At 47.7% G+C, this 21,626-nt stretch overlaps 1 protein-coding gene across 4 annotated transcripts in view; it reads left to right on the top strand.

Annotated features, from left to right (window-relative positions):
• Positions 1 to 21,626, top strand: part of khdrbs2 (KH domain containing, RNA binding, signal transduction associated 2) — a 584,244-nt gene that overhangs the window by 451,675 nt on the left and 110,943 nt on the right. For all 4 annotated transcript variants that reach the window (XM_043681438.1, XM_043681448.1, XM_043681427.1 and 1 more), the window contains exon 8: positions 16,558 to 16,616. In XM_043681438.1, coding sequence (XP_043537373.1) covers positions 16,558 to 16,616 — 59 coding nt within the window. The remainder of the gene's footprint in view (positions 1 to 16,557; positions 16,617 to 21,626) is intronic.

Here is a 21,626-nt window from a genome sequence, read left to right as displayed (position 1 = left end):
ACAACTGTGTGTGTGGAATTTGCACACTCTCCCCATGTCTGCGTGGGTTTCCTCTGGGTGCTCCGGTTTCCTCCCAAAGATGTGCAAGTTAGGTGAACTGGTCATGTTAAATTGCCCGTACTGTTTAGGAGTGTGTAAGTTAGGTGCATTAGTCAGGGGAAATGTGCAGTAACAGGATATGGGAATGGGTCTGGATGGGTTACTCTTCAGAGGGTTGGTGGGGACTTGTTGGGCCAAATGGCCTGTTCCACACTTTAGGGATTTTATGATCTATGATTCAAACTCTGCTTCCAGAGATTGCATTTCACATCACAGCTTGATTTGAGAAGAATATTTCTGTTTCATTTGCCAATGTAAATCTGTGCCCTCTGCTTACTGGCCTTCCTTCCACTCACATCGTTATTGCTTTCTTTTGCACCTGATAGACTCCACCATTTCACTTCCTTAGAAGTCTGAAAATAGTTCAGGACCTTTAAAACCTGACTCTTAAAGCATCCTTTTTTTGCTTTCACACTGCTCATTATCTCTTGGCCAATGCAAAAACTTTGTTGCTTTCAAATTCTTCCTTCGGAAGGACTGAGGTTTTCCATGCTGTCTGAGTGGAAACATCACTGCAGAAATATTGAACCACAAAGAAGGCAAAATTTTCATTTCTACAGGGTCTTACAAGACTTTAGGACATGCCAAAGCACTTTACAGCTACTGAAGTACTTATGAGTTGTAGTCCACTCTGCAATATAGGGAAAACAACAGCAAATTTACTCATGACAAGACTCTACAAATAGCAATGAGAAAATAATAGTGCATTGATTGAGAGGTAAATACTTACAAGGACACCTGGGAGAAGTGCCATATTCTTTTTCAAATAATGCTGTGCAATCTTGTATATCCACAGGAAAGAGCTCGATGTAACACCTCACTCTGAACTGCACTGGGAGTATTGGCCTAGATGAAGTCAGTCTTGAAGCCACAGCCCTCTGCCTGAGGAGTGCTCCTGCTGAGTCATGGCTCACACTGGGATCATAGAATCCTACAGTGTGGAAAGAGGCCATTCAGCCCATTGAGTCTGCACCGAACCTCCAAACAGCTCCAACCAGACATAACCCCTGACCCTATCCCCGTAACTTCGCATTTCCCATGGCTAATTCACCGAGCCTGCACATTCCTGGACACTATGGGGAAATTTGGTATGGCCAATCCAACTAACCCGTACGTCTTTGGCCTGTGGGAGGAAACCAGAGTATGGAAAGTCTCACAAACATGAGGAGAAACTCCACACAGACAGTCATCCAAGAGTGGAATCCAACCCAGGTGCCTGATGCTGTGAGACAGCAGTGCTAACTGCAGAGCCAGCTTGCACAATGTTCCTATGGTTGTTAATTGTCTCTCACTGAAATCAGCAGCGTACACCTTGAGTTCAATGGGAAACAAAAATAGAAGTTGCTGGAAAAGCTTAGTAGTTCTGGCAGCGTTTGTGGAAAGAAATCAGATTCACTTGACACAAAATGGTAACTCTGATTTCTCTCCACAGATGCTGCCAGATCTGCTGAGCTTTTCTAGCAATTTATATTTTTGTTTCTGATTTTCAGCATCTGCAGTTCTTCGGGCATGAACTCAATGAGAAATGTTTGAACCCATTCACACCAGAGATGAAAATTGGATGGGGTGGAAATCAGGTAACTAGACTCACCCAGTCCCACCAGGAGAGAGAGGTTTATGGGAACCGATCCCATTCCTTTGGCCATTCCAATAAATTAGATTGAAACAAATCTGTCATTTGTAATTCCATAGGTTCAACTGAATACAGAAATTAATATACGAAATGAAAGTGTTATCCTTCTCTTAGTGTGAACTGGTTCCAAATCACTGGTCTTTCAAATAGTACTACAGTGTTAGTGCTCCCATTTGATTGTATTTCTCTCCTGCTGAGCTTATCTACACCTTCCCTAATCTAATTTGCAAATTACCAATTCACTGTGCCAGTTGTATTCAACAGAACTGCCCAGGGGGTGTGACAGTTGTAGTGGATTGTGGCTCCACGTGGATAAAGCACAGATCCAGCAAGGCAAAAGAATTGACACTTAGATAAAAGCAAAATAATGAGGATGCTAGAATTCTGAAGTAAAAACAGAAAGTGCTAGACAAACTCAGTAGGTCTGGCAACATCCATGGCAAAAGAAACAGAGTAATTTCGAATTCAAAATGTTAACTCTATGTGTGTGTCTCTCTCTCTCTCCAATGATGTTGCCAGACCTCCTGAGTTTCTCCAGCACTTTGTTTTTTATTTAATAAAATGACACTTGTTGGTTGTGTGATCACATTGTTCATATTGAAACGGCAAATTTCTGTTAACTTTGACTTTTTTTGTGCTTTTCTGAATCAACTTCTGAGGTGAGGTAGACAGTCATTGTAAAGGTTTTGTGATTAGTCTGAACAGTTTAATTTCTTGGTTACTAAATGGCAGTTGATTGCCACGGCTGTCTCTCCCTATGTCTATAACCACCACCAGTGCTTCAAACCTCTGAAATCTCTGTACTTCCCCAATTCTGGCTTCTTGTACATCCCTATCATTGGGTGGTACAGTGGTTAGCACTGCCGCCTCACAGCACCAGGTTCAATTCTGCCCTCTGGCAACTGTCTGTGTGAAGTTTGTACATTATTCCCTGTATTTGTGTGGGTTTCCTCCAGGTGTTCCAGTTTCCTCCCACAGTCCAAAGATGTGCAGCTTAGGTGGATTGGCCATGCTAAATTGCCCATAGTGTCCAGAATTGTACAGGTGAAGTGGGTTAACCATGGTAAATGCAGGGTTACAGCAATAGGCAGGGGAGTGTGTCTATATGGGATGCTCTCCAGGGGGTTGGCCTGAATTCTGTGGGCCAAATGGCCTGCTTCCACATTGTAGGAGATTCTAAACTGTGTTTGGGGGCCTACGATCTCGTGGCCCACCTTCAACCTCTCTTCCCTCCATCAAGATAACATTTAAAAGGTATCTTTTTGAACCAGCTTTTGCTCACCTGTCCTGATAGCTCTCCATGTGGCTTGGTGTCAGATTTTGTTTGGTAAGATTCCTATAAAGCACCTTGGGACATTTCACTGTGTTAAATGCACTATATAAATGCAAGTAGATTGTTAAGTAAATGATGTTTTTGAAGCCATTTACCTGCATTTTCTACTAAGATTAACTATGGAGATCCACTCTCTGGGACATCACTGGTATAGAGCTCATTAAGCTATTGTAAGTATGTCAAGAGTAGGTTTTGAATATTTTATTTGTGACATTGAGTTATGGCATTAAACTAGATGTAAGTAGTTGCTGCCTTTTTTGCTTTCTCAGAGCCTGCGCTATTTTGCACCCGCCCAGTACACACACGCACGCACACAGATGCAGACACACAGGCAGTGATGTACATACACTGACACAAACAGGCAGTGGTGCATTTACACTGACAAACACACACCCAAACTGACAAACACTGATACACATTACTTCACACTTAGAGACACATGCACACATACATACCAAGATGCTAGACACTGACAGACACTGGCGCTCACCATATTTCATACACCTCGATACAGACACAGCGAGATATGTACACATATGTACACTGAGGAATGCACCTTTACACATGCCCAAATACACACACTGAAACACACATTTGTACAAACTCATGCTGACGCACACCATTGTTCAAAATCGATGGGGATCATGGGACAAAAAATTCCTAAAACTATAAAGTGAGACTACAGCTGGGATACAGCTGAGCCTTATCTATGGAAAGATTTACTGGGATTCGAGGCAGTCTGGAGACTGCTCACTAGGCTGATACCAGCTATGGAGGGTCTGTTTTATTAGGAGAGGTTAAGTAAGTTGGGCCTTGATTCATTGGAATTTAGGAGAATACACGGCAACATTATTGGTAGAGGGACTTGGCAGAGTAGATGTGGAAAGGTTGTTTCCCCTAGTGGGAGAGTCTAGGACTAGAAGCAATAATCTCAAAATAAGAGGTCACACATTTAAATCAGACATTATGAGGAATTTCTCCTCTCAAAGGAATTCTTTACCACAGGTGACTTTCAGGTCTGGGTCATTAAGTATCCTCAAGGCTGAAATTGAGATATTTTTAGTCAGTAAGGGAATCATGGGCCTCATCATCAGTGGTCCCTCGCAGATGAGGATGATTCTCTTATTCTCCTAGGGTGAGTCCGTGGGTGGCTTTACAGACTGATATGGCTACCACAGACTGTTACACTGGGGCATGCAGTGATCATGGGAAGGGGTGGGTGAGGCATTGGTGGGACAGCGCACTCCGTCCACTTTTCTCGGCTGGCTTCCAGTTCTTCCCAATGACCAGACTTGAGGTACTCGACGACTTCCCAGATGCTGCTCCTCTACTTTGGATAGTCTTGGGCCATTGATTCCCCAGGATCTGTGGGAATGCCACACACTGCCAGTGAAGCGTTGAGGGTATCACTGAAATGCTTCCTCTGTCAACCAGGGGCTCACCTGCTGAGTCGAAGCTGGTAGTACGGCACTTGCTTGGGGAGTCTTGTGTCGGTCATGCAGATGATGTGCCAAGCCTAGCGTAACCTATCAAGGGTGGTCAGTGCCTCTATGCTGGGGGTGGTGGCCTGGTCAAGGACACTGGTGTCAGTGAGTCTTTTTTCCCAGCAGATTCGCAGGATCTTGCGCAGGCAGCGATTGTGCTACTGCACCAGTACCTTGAGATGTCTGCTAAAGACAATCCGCATCTCAGAGCCATAGAGGACAGTGGGAACCACCACACCTCTGTACATTGTAAACTCAGATCTGATGTTGTTATTCTCGAACACCCTTTTTCCCAGGTGGATGAAGGCTGCGCTATCACACTGGAGACAGTGCTGGATCTCTTCATTTATAGCTGCTTTGGCTGAAGTATTGGAAGTGGTCAACATCCTCTAAGGCTTCCCCATGGACCTTAATGATTGGGGGTTTGCTGTCCACTGCCAGGCCAAGTTGATTTAGGGCCTTCATCTTGCGGATGCACAGGGTGAGACCCATGGTCTCATATACATCTGTAAAGGCACTGACAATAGTCTGGAGTGCATCCTTGGAGATTGCACATACACAAGCATCATCTGTGTACAGACGCTCAATGACACTGGTTGGGGTGGCTTTGGTTTTGGCTTGAAGACGAAGGAGACTGAAAAATTTCCCTCAGGCTCTGTAAGTTAGCACCACTCCAGAAGGGAGATTGTTGGCAGTGAGGTGAAGCATTGCACTGAGATAGTTTGAGAACAGTGTTGGGGCAGTGATGCAACCCCGCTTGACACAGGTCCAAACAGGGAATGGGTCAGTGGTGGAGCCATTTGTCATTACCACAACTTCCATGTCATCGTGGAGCAAGTAAAGGCTGGTGACAGACCATTACGGGTAATGTGCAAGAGGCAGGAAGATGGAATCGAGGATTATCAGATCAGACATCATCTCATTGAAAGGCGGAGCAGACTTGTAGAGTCAGAGTCATCGAGAAAGGAAATAGATCCTTTGACCCAACTCGTCCGCACTGACTAGGTTTCCTAAACTGAACTATTCCCATTTATTTGCATTTGGCCTAAATCCCTCTAAACCTTTCCTAAAGGCTTCCTAAGCAGGCAGTCAGAATAGGGCCAAGAGGAGACGGGGAGTTGCAATGGGGCCAAGGGGAGATGGGAAGTTTCCAATGAGGCTGAGGGGAAACAGGGAATCTGCAATGGGGCGAAGGGGAGACGGAGAGCATGCAGTGGGGCCGAGGGGAGACTGAGAATTTGCAATGGGGCCGAGGGGAGACTGAGAGACTGCAATGGGGCCAAAGGGAGACTGAGAGACTGCAGTTGGGCCGAGGGGAGACTGAGAGACTGCAGTTGGGCCAAGGGGACACTGAGAGTCTGCAGTGGGGCCAGGGGAGACTGAGAGACTGCAATGGGGACGAGGGGAGACTGAAAGTCTGCAGGGAGGCTGATGGGAGACTGAGAGTCTATAATGGGGCTAAGGGGAGACTGAGACACTGCAGTGGGGCCAAGGGGAGACTGAGAGTCTGCAGTGAGGCCGAGGGGAGACTGAGAGTATATAATGGGGCTGAGGGGAGACTGAGAGTATGCAGTGGGGCCGACGGGAGACTGAGAGACTGCAGTGAGGTCGAGGGGAGACTGAGACACTGCAGTGGGGCCAAGGGGAGACTGAGAGTCTGCAATGGGGCCGAGGGGAGACTGAGAGTCTGCAATGGGGCCAAGGGGAGACTGAGAGACTGCAATGAGGACGAGGGGAGACTGAGAGTCTGCAGTGAGGCCGAGGGGAGACTGAGAGTATATAATGGGGCTGAGGGGAGACTGAGAGTATGCAGTGGGGCCGACGGGAGACTGAGAGACTGCAGTGGGGCCGAGGGGAGACTGAGAGTCTGCAGTGAGGTCGAGGGGCGACTGAGAGGCTGCAATGGGGCCAAGGGGAGACTGAGAGACTGCTGTGTGGCAAGGGGAGACTGAGAGAATGCAGTGGGACCGGGGGGAGACTGAGAGATTGCAATGGGGCCGAGTGGAGACTGAGAGACTGCTGTGTGGCAAGGGGAGACTGAGAGAATGCAGTGGGACCGGGGGGAGACTGAGAGATTGCAATGGGGCCGAGTGGAGACTGAGAGACTGCTGTGTGGCAAGGGGAGACTGAGAGAATGCAGTGGGACCGGGGGGAGACTGAGAGATTGCAATGGGGCCGAGTGGAGACTGAGAGACTGCAGGGTGGCCGGGGGGAAACTGAGAGACTGCAGTGGGGCCGGGGGGAAACTGAGAGATTGCAATGGGGTCAAGGGGAGACTGAGAGTCTGCAGTGGGGCCAAGGGGAGATGGAGAGTCTGCAGTGGGGCCAAGGGGAGACTGAGAGTCTGCAGTGAGGTCGAGGGGAGACTGAGAGGCTGCAATGGGGCCAAGGGGAGGCTGAGAGACTGCAGTGTGGCAAGGGGAGACTGAGAGAATGCAGTGGGACGGGGGGGAGACTGAGAGATTGCAATGGGGCCGAGTGGAGACTGAGAGACTGCAGGGTGGCCGGGGGGAAACTGAGAGACTGCAGTGGGGCCGGGGGGAAACTGAGAGATTGCAATGGGGTCAAGGGGAGACTGAGAGTCTGCAGTGGGGCCAAGGGGAGATGGAGAGTCTGCAGTGGGGCCAAGGGGAGACTGAGAGACTGCAGTGGGGCCGAGGGGAGACTGAGAGTCTGCAGTGGGGTCGAGGGGAGACTGAGAGACTGCAATGGGGCCAATGGGAGACTGAGAGACTGCAGTGTGGCCGGGGGGAGACTGAGAGACTGCAGTGGGGCCGAGGGGAGACTGAGAGACTGCAGTGGGGCTGAGGGGAGACTGAGATTCTGCAATGGGGCTGAGGGGAGACTGAGAGACTGCAGTGGGGCCGATGGGAGACTGAGAGACTGCAGTGGGGCCGAGGGGAGACTGAGAGACTGCAGTGGGGCCGAGGGGAGACTGACAGATTGCAGTGGGGCCGGGGGGAAACTGAGAGACTGCAATGGGGCCAAGAGGAGACTGAGACTCTGCAATGGGGCCAAGGGGAGACTGAGCGTATGCAGTGAGGCCGAGGGGAGACAGAAGCTGCAGTGGGGCCGAGGGGAGACAGAGACTGCAGTGGGGCCGAGGGGAGACTGGGAGAATGCAATGGGCACAAGGGGAGACTGAGAGTCTGCAGTGTGGCCAAGGGTAGACTGAGAGTCTGCAATGGGGCCAGGGAGAGACGGAGAGTCTGCAATAGGGCCAAGGGGAGACTGAGAGTCTGGAATGGGGCCAAGGGGAGACTGAGAGTCTGGAATGGGGCCGAGGGGAGACTGAGAGACTGTAATGGGGCCAAGAGGAGACTGAGACTCTGCAATAGGGCCAAGGGGAGACTGAGCATCTGCAGTGGGGCCAAAGGGAGACTGAGAGACTGCAATGGGGCAGAGGGGAGAATGAGCGACTGCAATGGGGCCAAGGGGAGACTGAGAGACTGCAATGGGGCCAAGGAGAGACTGGGAGACTGTAGTGGGGCCGAGTGGAGACTGAGAGTCTGCAGTGGGGCTGAGGGGAGACTGCGAGACTGCAGTGGGGCCGAGGGGAGACTGAGGGACTGTAGTGGGGCTGAGTCGAGTCTGAGAGTCTGCAGTGGGGCTGAGGGGAGACTGCGAGACTGCAGTGGGGCCGAGGGGAGACTGAGGGACTGTAGTGGGGCTGAGTCGAGTCTGAGAGTCTGCAGTGGGGCCGAGGGGAGACTGAGAGTCTGCAATGGGGCCAAGGAGAGACTGGGAGACTGCAATGGGGCTGAGGGAAGACTGAGAGTCTGCAATGGAGCCAAGGGGAGACTGGGAGACTGTAGTGGGGCCGAGTGGAGACTGAGAGACTGCAATGGGGCAGAGGGGAGAATGAGAGACTGTAGTGGGGCTGAGTCGAGTCTGAGAGACTGCAGTGGGGCTGAGGGGAGACTGACAGATTACATTGGGGTCAAGGGGAGACTGAGACTCTGCAATGGAGGCAAGGGTATACTGAGAGTCTGCAATGGGGCCAAGGGGAGACTGAGAGACTGCAGTGGGGCCGAGGGGAAACTGAGAGACTGCAGTGGGATCGAGGGGAGACTGAGGGTCTGCAATTGGGCCAAGGGGAGACTGACAGTCTGCAGTGGGGCCGAGGGGAGACTGAGAGTCGGCAGTGGGGCCAAGGGGAAATGGAGAGACTGCAATGGGGCCGAGGGGAGACTGAGAGTCTGCGATGGGGCCGAGTGGAGACTGAGAGACTGCAGTGGGGCTGAGGGGAGACTGAGAAACTGCAATGGGGCCGAGGGGAGACTGAGAGACTGCAGTGGGGCCAAGGAGAGACTGAGAGTCTGCAGTGGGGCCCAGCAGAGACTGAGAGACTGCAATGGTGCCAAGGGGAATCTGAGAGACTGCAGTGGGGCCGAGGGAGACTGAGAGACTGCAGTGGGGCCGAAGGGAGACTGAGAGACTGCAATGGTGCCAAGGGAAATCTGAGAGACTGCAGTGGGGCCGAGGGAGACTGAGAGACTGCAGTGGGGCCGAGGGGAGACTGAGAGATGCAATGGAGCCAAGAGGAAACTGAGAGTCTGCAGCGGAGCCGAGGGGAGTCTGGGATACTGTAGTGCGGCCAAGGGAAGTCTGAGAGACTGCAGTGGGTCTGAGGGGAGACTGAGAGACTGCAGTGAGGCTGAGAGGAGACTGAGAGTCTGCAATGGGGCCGAGGGGAGACTGAGAGACTGCAGTGGGGCCGAGGGGAGACTGAGAGTCTGCAATGGGGCCGAGGGGAGACTGAGAGACTGCAATGGGGCCGAGGGGAGACTGAGAGACTGCAATGGGGCCGAGGGAAGACTGAGAGACTGCAGTGGGTCTGAGGGGAGACTGAGAGACTGCAGTGAGGCTGAGAGGAGACTGAGAGTCTGCAATGGGGCTGAGGGGAGACTGAGAGACTGCATTGGTGTAAAGCAGAGACTGAGAGACTGCAATTGGACCAAGGGGAGACTGAGAGACTGCAGTGGGGCCGAGGGGAGTCTGAGAGTCTGCAATGGGGCCGAGGGGAGACAGGGAGACTGCAATGTGGCCGAGGGTAGACTGAGAGACTGCAGTGAGGCCGAGAAGAGACTGAGAGACTGCAGTTGGGCCAAGGGGAGACTGAGAGTCTGCAATGGGGCCAGGGGAGACTGAGAGACTGCAGTGGGGCCAAGGGGAGACTGAGAGACTGCAGTGAGGCCGAGGGGAGACTGGGAGGCTGCAATGGGGCCGAGGGGAGACTGAGAGTCTGCAGTGGGTCAGGGAGGAGACTGAGAGTCTGCAGTGGGGCCGAGGGGAGACTGAGAGTCTGCAATGGGGCCAAGAGGAGACGGGGATCTGTCATGAGGCCGAGGAGTTACAGGGAGCCTGCAAGTGAGATGGGAGGAACTGTAGCTAAAAAGACACTTGTAGCTACAAAGACAGAGGCTGCAAAGAGGAGAGAATTGTTTCAAGCTATTAACAAAGCGACAGTCAGATAACTAATAGCTGAGAAAGTTTGAAATCATGATGTATTTAAATACTTAAAATGAATGTGGCATCTCTAGCTTAAAACTACAAATATTCACGAGTTTCTGAAGATTCTAGATGGTGTTATTGTGGTGAATACATTAGTTATTCAAATTAAATCCATAATTTGCACTGAGATGCAGTCAGGAAGCAGTAAATGCCGGGTTAAAATATTCCAGCCTTGTGAATATGTCATGAAAATGCATTAGCTGTGACCTCACAGTCTCTTCAAGATAGATGGAGGGGTTTAGGGTGATGGCTCTTTGTGTGTAGAAGTACGTTATCTGTTATTTCGGTGAAAAAAATATTTTTGCTTTCTTAAGCCTGTTGTCTTGTGCCAAATTAGTTCATGATAATGCTTTTGTGTTTTGTGCCAACTAAATTAATTACGGATAATGGTGAATTCTTCTAATGGTGTTTCTGTGAGGGTCCAAGTGCCCTATATGTTTATATAAATGAAGCATCACCTAATTAGTAAGAATGATGAAGTAGCCAAGAAAAAAATAGAACAGTTACCCTCAAAGGATCCCAGAAAGCAATTATTTTATGCCCTGACATGAACTCTCATGAAAAAGAAAGAAAACAAAGAGTAACCAGGTTCTGACATGGGTTTTTGGAGAGAAGACAGTTCATCTTTCGAAGCTGCTAAGCCAGAAAACCATTTTTGCTTTTGCTACTCTTGAGTTATTCTCCAAAAATTGATTTGTTGAAAGTTCTGGGAAAAGACTGGGAACCCTAGTCTGGAAAAATAAGTAGAAGTCTCCAGAGTTCTGTAGAAACTATTTGCAATAACAGGTGACCCCTGTGCCTGTAATACAATCCATCATCCAAAGGTTTCATAAAGGCTTGGTATTCATCGTTGAAGTGGTTATTGAACTGGCAAATTACTATTTTTTATTTATCACTGAACTATGTCAGTGTATGAATGCAAGTTATTGGTCAAAGAAGATTGGGTTTACATCATAGATATTAATTAGATTGCTTTATTGTTCATCTGTCAAAAGTCACATGAGACCAGGTTATAGTCCTCCTGGTTTACTTGAAATCACAAGCTTTCGGAGCGCTGCTTCTTCATCACTTGATCTGACAAAGGAGCAGCATTCCAAAAGTTTGTGATTTCAAGTAAACCTATGGGACTACAACCTGGTGTTGTGTGATTTCTGACCTTATCCATCTCAGTCCAACACTGGGACCTCCACATCTTGGTCACTAATTTTATAACTTTAAAAAATTGCAAGTTATTATTAAGAATGTAACTTTACCAGAACACAGATGAACAAGATTTGTTATTTGTAAAGTCTAGTTAGGAATACTTGAGCAAATTTGAGAGTCATTAAATATTTTAACATCACTGTGTTGCAAATCCAGTGATAGTGAGACTGATTTGGTTTCACTTGCTATTCCTGTATTGTAACAAATTGCATTAATAAAGATGCTCATACATGCATACACAGACATACCAGATAGACAAAGGCACACAGACTTGTTCACATACACACACTATTGCAAATCCACAGATATACACATGTACCCACTTAATGCACCACACACATACACTAATATATGCATATATAGGGCTGGACTTAAAGCTCTCTGCCAGTAGTTCTGAAGGCAAAACAAACATAGTGCAGTCCTGCCACCTACCTACCCACCTCGACCAATTAATAGCTACTTGAGAGCCTCACAGCAGAGGTAGCTACACAACATACAGGAAGCGCAGAGTTTTAGTTGCATGACCTGATGGCTGGATGATTGCACAGGGGTAGGTGGAGGGAACCCCTCATCTATGGGCATCCCAACTCCAAGATCATGTCCCCCCTCTTTAAACCCTGCCATTCAGCCTCCCGAAACCAGCACGTATTCCCCCTCAGGCTACCTGGCCTCCTCAGCATGGTGGTGTTGAGATTTACGCTGGATGATAAAGCCCAGTGTACGTTCTTGTTGAAGAATAAACTTGTTGGCAAAAAGGAGAATCATTAATTTAGAATGCAAATAAGTAAGTTTTATTGATCAATAAAGACTGACATAAAACATTCCATTAGTCAAGACAAGGCACAGTACACTGGTTCAGTATATGTCACACTGCCTTTCCCATAACTATTGGGAATTTTTTTTGTTTGTTCCTTGAATCTGCTATCATGATTCTTGACATCCTTCAAGACTTTCACTCAATCGTGTATCCTGTTGCAGTTTTAAGACTTCAATTCAAGTTGAATCTTTTTCTCTCCCTTTCTAAAAATACGTTCACTTTTGCTTTGAGTCATAAACTTCAGCCTGAATACTGGATTTGAATACTGATTCCTATCCCTGATACTTACAGCTAGCCTCACCCTGTGACAATTAATTTAGTCACAACTGGATTCTTACAGCAACCCCTCAACCTTGCAACAAATGTCCATTGAATAGCAATTTTGTGCAAGTGGTATTTAGTTCCTAACAAATGCTCTACTGTTAACTCCTAACTCTCCATCATGTTAACTCACAGGAGTATATGGACGGACATATACACACACATACACATACACAAACATAGATGCACATACTTACACAGACACATACACATTCTCTTACATGTATACATAGGCATACAAATGCATGTTAGGGAGACATCTATATTGGGGAGACAGGCCGCCTACTTGCGGAACGTTTCAGAGAACACCTCTGGGACACCCGGACCAACCAACCCAACCACCCCCTGGCTCAATACTTCAACTCCCCCTCCCCCTCCACCAAGGACATGCAGGTCCTTGGACTCCTCCATCGCCAGACCATAGCAACACGACGGTTGGATCCAATGCCCCTCCCCCAAGTCCCTCCTCCCTACCTTTTATCTTAGCCTGCTGGACACGCTTTCCTCATTCCTGAAGAAGGGCTTATGTCTGAAACGTCGATTCTCCTGTTCCTTGGATGCTGCCTGACCTGCTGCACTTTTCCAGCAACACATTTTCGGCTAGATACAAATGCATGTTCACATGTTTACACAGGCATATACTGAAAAACATAAATACAAACTCATACACACAAAGGGACATACAGAAACAGAGGAGAAAGTGAGGACTGCAGATACTAGAGCTCAGAGTCGAGGGTGCAGTGCAGGTCAAGCAGCATCTGAGGAGCAGGAGAATCAATGTTTCAGGCATAAGCCCATCAACAGGAACAGAAACAGACTCACACACATATACTTGCCTATGTGCATACATGAATATATGCACATATGCAAAATATCATATACAGAGATATACAAACGTACATCTTGCAATCACATGCATATACAAATACACTTCCAAAGAGGCATCTGCTCAGAGATAGGTATATACACAGATGTACACAAAACACATGCAAACACAAACAACACTTTTGTAATACAAGCTACCATGGGTACTGCCATTCCATTAGTGCCCTAACCCCTCAGTAATAACCATCTGACAGTGCAACACTCATTCAGTACTGCTGCTCGAATTGTTCAGTGCACTTTCAGTTCTGCACCCCAGGCAGCAAATACTTCCCTCAGTAATACCCATCTGACAGTGCAGTACTTACTCAGTGCTGGCAGTCCTGTGTAGGTCAGCGCGGTAGCATCAGTGGTTAGCGTTACTGCCTCACAGCGCTAGGGACCCAGGTTCGTTTGCAGCCTCGGGCAACTGACTATGTGAAATTTACACATTCTCCCATTGTCTGCGTGGGTTTCCTTCAGATGCAGCAGGTTCCTAACACAATCCAAAGATGTGTGGGTTAGGTGGATTGGCCATTCTAAATTGCCAGGGATTTGTAGGTTAGATGGATTAAGTATTGGAAATGCAGGGTTACAGGGATAGAATGGGGGATGGGTCTGAGTGACTTGGTCTTCAGAGGGTCAATGTGGACTCAATGGGGTGAATGACCTGCCTCTACACTGTAACAATCGTATGATTCTACCCTTCCTCTGGCAATGCAACACTCCATGAGTATTGCTCCTGTGACAGTACAGTTGTCCCTTAGTATTGTTCCTGTGACAGTGCAGACTTCCCTAAGTCTTGTTCCTCTGACAAGGCAGCACTTTCCAAGTAGATAGTGCAGCACCTCCTGACTATTGTTCTTGATGATTACTCCTTTGACTTAGAGCAGTGCAGAAATCTCTGAGAGGCATGGGGCTGCAGAGATGCAGCTGAGTGAGACATGATGATTTGAATACAAGGAGGGCAGTTTTAAAGTTGGAGCATTGCCTTGGGAGCTGGTCAGAGGATGAGTTGGATGGAGGCAACATAACCTAATGAAAGTTTAGGACGTGGAGGAATAGAATTTTAAATAAGCTCTGGATTCCAAAATTACCTTCCTGCCAGTCATAAGGAAGATTATCCTAGCTGCTCTCCTTCTGAGTTTGTATTCCTGAAGGATACCTTCTGGCATGAATTATTGAGAAAGCTGGGAGCACATCTGACAGAACAGAAGCTGAAGGGATCAGCAATGATGCCTGGGAGATCTTTTCATTCCTTAAAAAAACTTGATCAATTCATCTTTTGGGATTACAGTTGGAACAACTTAACTGTTTAATCACTTGCTGAAAGAACTCACTTGGGAATTTACCTCCTAAGTGACGTCTTTCGAAGGTTTCTGATAATGCAGCAATTCAGTCCATTTCATCACAGCATAGTAATGACCTAGCACTATCTCTTCATAAAGTTATCATAGTTGATCACTGTGTTGTTAGCATTGGAGTGTACTGGCAATCCCAGTTTATAACGAGTGGTTGACACACTCGGTCCCAGAGTGCTTTCATCAGACTGTTAGAGCCATTAAACTAAACCGACATTAACCTTGCAGAGAAAAAGCTACATGTTGATCTTAAAGGAAAGTAAATCCAGGGCAAAAGGGGAGGTAAGAAGAATTTATGATGACACTGAGTTATGATTTGGAATTTGCTTGAAAGGAAGAGGCTGGAGACAGATTCAATATTAATTTTAAAAAAAGGAACTAGATGCTTCTTGAAAAGATAAATCAGAATTGTGGGCGGCACGGTGGCACAGTGGTTAGCACTGCTGCCTCACAGCACCAGAGACCCGGGTTCAATTCCCGCCTCAGGCGACTGACTGTGTGGAGTTTGCACATTCTCCCCGTGTCTGCGTGGGTTTCCTCCGGGTGCTCCGGTTTCCTCCCACAATCCAAAAGATGTGCAGGTCAGGTGAATTGGCCATGCTAAATTGCCCGTAGTGTTAGGTAAGGGGTAAATGTAGGGGTAGGGGTATGGGTGGGTTGCGCTTCGGCGGGGCAGTGTGGACTTGTTGGGCCGAAGGGCCTGTTTCCACACTGTAAGTAATCTAATCTAATCTAATCTAATCTAGAATTGCAGGGGTAAGTATGACTTCAGAAGTGAAAGGTGTTGGAAAATCTTTTTATATACTTTTGAAAGAGGTGGAGGAGGAGCAAAAGGACAGATTGCAGAGAATCTCAGTGCAAACGAGATCCACGGCACTCTGGGGTAGTGAATTCTACAAATTCATGACCCTTTGAGACCCTTTTGTCCAATGTAGTGGCCCACAAACCCACCAACACACTAAAACAGCAGCTAATGAACTTGAAAGACCCTATACAGACAACAAGCAAAACTAATGTCATTTACAAAATACTATGCAAGAACTGTAACAAACACTACATTTGACAAACAGGAAGAAAACCACCAGGATACATGAACATCAATTGGCCACAAAACGACTTGACCCTCTCTCACTAGTATCCTTACGTACAGATAAGGAAGGACACCACTTCGTCTGGGACAACATCCATTCTAGGACAAGCCAAAGAGAGACACGCATGAGAATTCCGAGAAGCATAGCATTCCAACTAGAACTCTATCAACAAACACATCGAGTTGGACCCCTATCTATCACTCCCTGAGAAAAATAACAGGAAATGACATAATCACAGGAAATGACATCACCAACCCAAAGAAACCGAAACATATAAATAGAAAGCAGGAATTATCAGCAATGCTTCACCAGGTGGCCCACTGAAAATGTTACCTAATAGGGTGACGAAACATCTGGAAATGAACTTTCCAGCTCAGACAGCCAACCTACATCCAGAACCTCAACCTGAGCTACAAATCTTCTCAAAACTTGCTATAATAATTATTATTACTCAGCATTGCACACAATGATAGCAATTGCTAATAATAATTACACACAATATTTTCATCATGAATTACCCATAATAACTTAATAATCAACAAAAACAATACAAACTAATAATTATTATTAATAAGAATGATGCAAAAAGATAACAATTGCTATTAATAATTAGGCATACAATGATAACTATTACTAATAATAATAATTACACCAAAAACTATAACCAACAATTACACTCAATGATCACTGATAGCTGTAGATCAATACTAATTAAACACATTTACCATGATCAATAATCAATGAAATGCCATGGTAACTGTTACTAATATCAATTACAAATGCCATGTTAATTTTTTCTTGCTGTATGAGCTGTCATTCTGTGTTTGTTTTCTATTACAGTGGCCCTGAATATTACGATTATGGACATGGAACAAGTGAAGAAATCTATGAAAGTTATGGTAAACCTGGCTCCATTTTCTTTCTGTTGAATGCTGAGTGTCACACTGAATTCCGTTCAGAAATCAAACCATTCTGAAGAATTGCCATTGATTAAATTTTTCTTTCTTCCTTTGCAAAAAAATGTAATTTACCACAAATTGTTTGGACAACTAAAACAGAGACATGACTGTTGATCTTATCAGCTGAGTAACATCCTGCCTCTGACTGACCACTAACAAAAAGTATCAGACAGTTCATTCTGGTCAAAAGGTCTGATGGTGGAAAAGCACAGCAGGTCAGGCGGCATCCGAGGATCAGGAGAGTCAAAACCTCGGGCATAAGCCCTTCATCAGTTCATTCTAGTGAAGACCTGCATAGACTTAGACTAAAGGGATTCCAATATAAGATTGAGATGAGGAGGAATTTCTACTTTCAGATGGTTGTGAGTCTTTGCAACTCCTTACCACAGAGAACTGACAGAGCAGAATCCTTGTGTATATTTAAGGCTGAGATAGATAGATTGTTGATCAGTAGTGGAATGGTGGGTTATGGGGAAAGGGCAGGACCTTGGACATGAGGAATCAGGCATGATTCTCTTGAGTGGCACAGCTGTCTCAAGGGACCAAATGGCATACTCCTGTTCCTATTTCTTATAGTCTTAGCAAAGACTGACTCTGGAATCTTAGGCTTCATTATTAAAAGCAGTTAGAACAAGAGTGGAATTGTTATGTAGATCCTTTATAACGCACTGTCTCGGCTACAGCTAGAGTACTGTCCCTACTTCTGGCCACCAGGATGTGAGAGTCTTGAAAATATGAGAATGGTTCTATGGTTAAGAGATTTAGCAACAAGGTGACATTAGAGAAACAGAAGTTATTCTACTGGGAAGTAAAAGAGTTTGAGGGGAGATCTGATTGAAGTCTAGAAAATGACTGCAAATTTAGATAATGTAAACCTTGGATGAAGGTAAATAGACTGTGCAACAATGATTTAATGTTTAATGTATGGGGGAATGTGTAGAAGAATAGGAAGTGGTAATGAGAGGGAATTCACTGCCTATGAGAGTGTTACAAGAGTGTAAACAATCACTGACTCCAGAAAGAAATTGGATGGTAATTTGAAGGAAATAAACTTGCAGAGCTACAGGGGTTGAGGGAAAGTGGGACTGAATGAATTGCTGCCCCGAACAGCCAGCATGGAATCGATGGGCTGAGTAATCTCATATAGTTAAAAACAAGGACTGCAGATGCTGGAAACCAGAGTCTAGGTTAGAGTGGTGCTGGAAAAGCACAGCAGGTCAGGCAGCATCCGAGGAGCAGGAAAATCAATGTTCCAGGCAAAAGCCCTTCATCAGGAATAGAGGTAGGGTGCCTGCAGTGGAGAGATAAATGAGAGGGGGGTGGGGTGGGGAGAAAGTAGCACAGAGTACAATAGGTGAATGGGGGTGGGGAAGAAAGTGCTAGGTCAGAGAGGAGGGTGGAGTGGATGGGTGAAAAGGAAGATAGGCAGGTAGGACAGGTTATGAGGGCGGTGCTGAGCTGGAAGGCTAGAGTTGGGGTGAGGTGGGGAAAGGGGAAATGAGGAAACTGGTGAAATCCACACTGATGCCCTGGGGTTGAAGTTTTCCGAGACGGAAGATGAGGCGTTCTTCCTCCAGGCGTCGAATGATGAGGGAGCGGCGGTGAAAGAGGCCCAGGATCTGCATGTCCTCAACAGAGTGGGAGGGGGGAGTTGAAATACTAGGCCACAGGGCGGTTGGTTGATTGGTACAGGTGTCCCAGAGATGTTCCTTAAAGTGCTCTGCTAGGAGGCGTCCAGTCTCCCCAATGTAGAGACGACCGCATTGGGAGCAACAGATGCAATAAATGATATTGGGGGATGTACAGGTGAAACTTTGAATAATGTGTAAAACTCTTTTGGAGCCTTGGATGGAGGTGTGGGTGTAGGTTTTGCAATTCCTACAGTGGCAGGGGAGGGTTCCAGAAAGGGAGGGTGGGTAATTGGGGGGCGTGGACCTGACCAGGTAGTCACGGAGGGAACAGTCTTTGTGGAAGGTGGAAAAGGGTGGGGAGGGAAATATATCCCTGGTGATGGGGTTCGTTTGGAGGTGACGGAAATGTCATTGGATGATGTGATTTATGCGAAGGTTGGTAGGATGGAAGGTGAGCACCGGGGATTCTGTCCTTGTTACAGTTGAAGGGGTGGGGTTTGAGGGTGGAGGTGCGGGATGTGCATGAGATGCGTTGGAGGGCATCTTTAAGCACGTGGGAATTGCAAAACCTGCGCCCACACCTCCCCCCTCACTTCCATCCAAGGCACCAAAAGAGCTTTCCACATCCATCAAAGTTTCACCTGTACATCCACCAATATCATTTATTGCATCCGTTGCTCCTAATGCGGTCTCTAAAGAAGGAGGCCATCTGGTGTGTTCTGTGGTGGAACTGGTCCTCCTGGGAGCAGATACAGCAGAGGCAGAGGAATTGGGAATATGGGATGGCATTTTTGCAGGGGGTAGGATGGCAAGAGATGTAATCCAGGTAGCTGTGGGAGTCAGTGAGTTTGTAAAAAATGTCAGTGTTAAGTCGGTCATCATTAATGGAGATGGAGAGGTCCAGGAAGGGGAGGGAGGTGTCAGAGATGGTCCAGGTGAACTTAAGGTCAGGGTGGAATGTGTTGGTGAAGTTGATGAATTGCTCAACCTCCTCGTGGGAGCACGAGGTGGTGCCAATGCAATCATTAATGTTGCGGAGGAAGAGGTGGGGAGTGGTGCCGGTGTAACTACGGAAGATGGACTGTTCTATGTAGCCAACAAAGAGACAGGCATAGCTAGGTCCCATATGGGTGCCCATGGCTACCTCTTTGGTCTGGAGGAAGTGGGAGAATTCGAAGGAAAAATTGTTAAGGGTGAGGACAGGTTCAGCCAAACGAATGAGAGTGTCGGTGGAAGGGTACTGTTGGGGACGTTGGGAGAGGAAGAAACTGAGGGCTTGGAGGCCCTGGTCATGGCGAATGGAGGTGTAGAGGAATTGGATATCCATGGGGAAGATGAGGCATTGCGGCCTTGGAAACAGAAGTCTTGGAGGAGGTGGAGAGCATGGATGGTGTCACGAATGTATGTGGGGAGTTCCTGGACTAGGGGGGTTAGGACAGTGTCAAGGTAGGTGAAGATGGGTTTGATGGGGCAGGAGCATGCTGAGACAATGGGTCGGCCAGGGTGGTCAGGCTTGTGGATCTTGGGAAGGAGGTAGAACCGGGCAGTGCGGGGTTCCCGGACTATGAGGTTGGAAGCTGTGGGTGGGAGATCTCCTGAGGTGATGAGGTTCTGTATGGTCTGGGAGATGATGGTTTGGTGATGGGGGGTGAGGTCATGGTCGAGGGGGCGGTAGGAGGAGATGTCTTCGAGTTGGCGTCAGGCTTCAGCGGTATAGAGGTCGGTACACCAAACTACAACTGCACCCTCTTTATCTGCTGGTTTGATGGTGAGGTCAGGATTGGAGCAGAGGGAGTGGAGGGCTGCACGTTGTATGGGTGAGAGTTTGGAGTGGGGGAGGCGGGTAGACAGGTTAAGGCGGTTAATGTCTTGGCGGCAATTGGAAATGAAGAGATCGAGGGCAGGTAATAGGCCAGCGCGGAGTGTCCAGGTGGATGGAATGAGTGGGAGGCATGCAAAGGGGTCCTCGGAAGGTGGACGGGAATCTTGATTGTAAAAGTAAGCACAGAAGCTGTGGCGACGGAAGAAGTGTTCAACATCAAGGCATGTATTAAATTCATTGATGTGTGAATGGAGGGGTATAAAGGTGAGGCCTTTGCTGAGGACTGATCGTTCGTCCTCACTGAGGGGGAGGTCTGGAGGGATGGTGAAAACTCGGCAGGACTGGGAACTAGGGCCTGGTGTGGGTGTGGAGCTGGGAGTGGGGGCGGAGCCTGTAACTGGAGTGGGTGTGGAGTTGGAGGGAATTGGGGTGGAGTCATGAGCAGGGGTGATGTTCCCCTCAGGGTTCTGGGGGCCGGGATGGTGACAGTGGGACCTGTGGGGGCACATGTCAGCAGAATGCAGATGAGTGGCGTTGATGGGGGTGCGCGGAAGTCACTGAGCGTGTGACATCAGCGATAATGTGAGGGGCGGAAGTTATGTCATGTGTGATGCATGAGGAATTGTGAGGGGCGGAAGTAGCTGTGGAAGCGGCCATGATGGGGGCAGAAGTGACATCATCCATCACCGTGGGGATGGTGGCTGCAGCAGCCGCATGGCTAATGGCGTCCGAGCAGTTCCAGAGGCTGGGGGAATCTTCTGGAATGTTTGAGGAGCGCTGATTATGGAGGTGGGTTGATAAAAGTTTGTTGTACTTTCAGTTTTTGATGTTTGAGCTGGTGTTGAAATACTGTTTGTTGAGAGTATGAATTCTCCTGAGAATATAGTACTGAAGGGGTCCTTTGCAATTCTGAGAGAGTGTGGCCCTCAGCTGAGGCAGGGCTGACTGTAGAGAGGTTAGGTGCCGGCGCATTGCTGCGAGCGTGGAGTGAAGGATCTTGAAGGAGAACTGTTGCTGGCATTTTTGAATCTGTAGTCTGTACTGTTTGTCCTGTTCGGGTCCAAACTCTGCTGGTTTAAAGGTGGTCCGGAGTCCGTGTGGGATGAGTTGGTTACGGAGGCAGGCGCTGAGGAAGCAAATGTGGCTGTGGTAGCGAGTTTGTTTTAGGACATGGTTGAAGAGTTTCAGGGCAGAGGAGATGACCTGGGAGTTGCAGTGAGAGAGAGACTCACTGAGATTCTTGTAGAGAGAGGAGGAATACTTCAAGGCAGGCATCCTTGCAAGAGGATTCGCAGTAGGGTTAAAATCAACGAGGTAAAAACAAGGACTGCAGATGCTGGAAACCAGATTCTAGATTAGAGTGGTGCTGGAAAACCACAGCACGTCAGTCAGCATCCAAGGAGCAGGAAAATCGATGTTTCAGGCAAAAGCCCTTCATCAGGAATAGAGGCAGAGTGCCTGCAGTGGAGAGATAAATGAGAGGGGGGGTGAGGGTGG

Source organism: Chiloscyllium plagiosum, chromosome 3 (genome assembly GCF_004010195.1).
Source record: "Chiloscyllium plagiosum isolate BGI_BamShark_2017 chromosome 3, ASM401019v2, whole genome shotgun sequence".
In the NCBI taxonomy this organism is placed as follows: Eukaryota; Metazoa; Chordata; class Chondrichthyes; order Orectolobiformes; family Hemiscylliidae; genus Chiloscyllium; species Chiloscyllium plagiosum.
The sequence above is the reverse complement of the archived record's forward strand: the minus strand, read 5'-3'. Positions and strand labels throughout refer to the sequence as shown.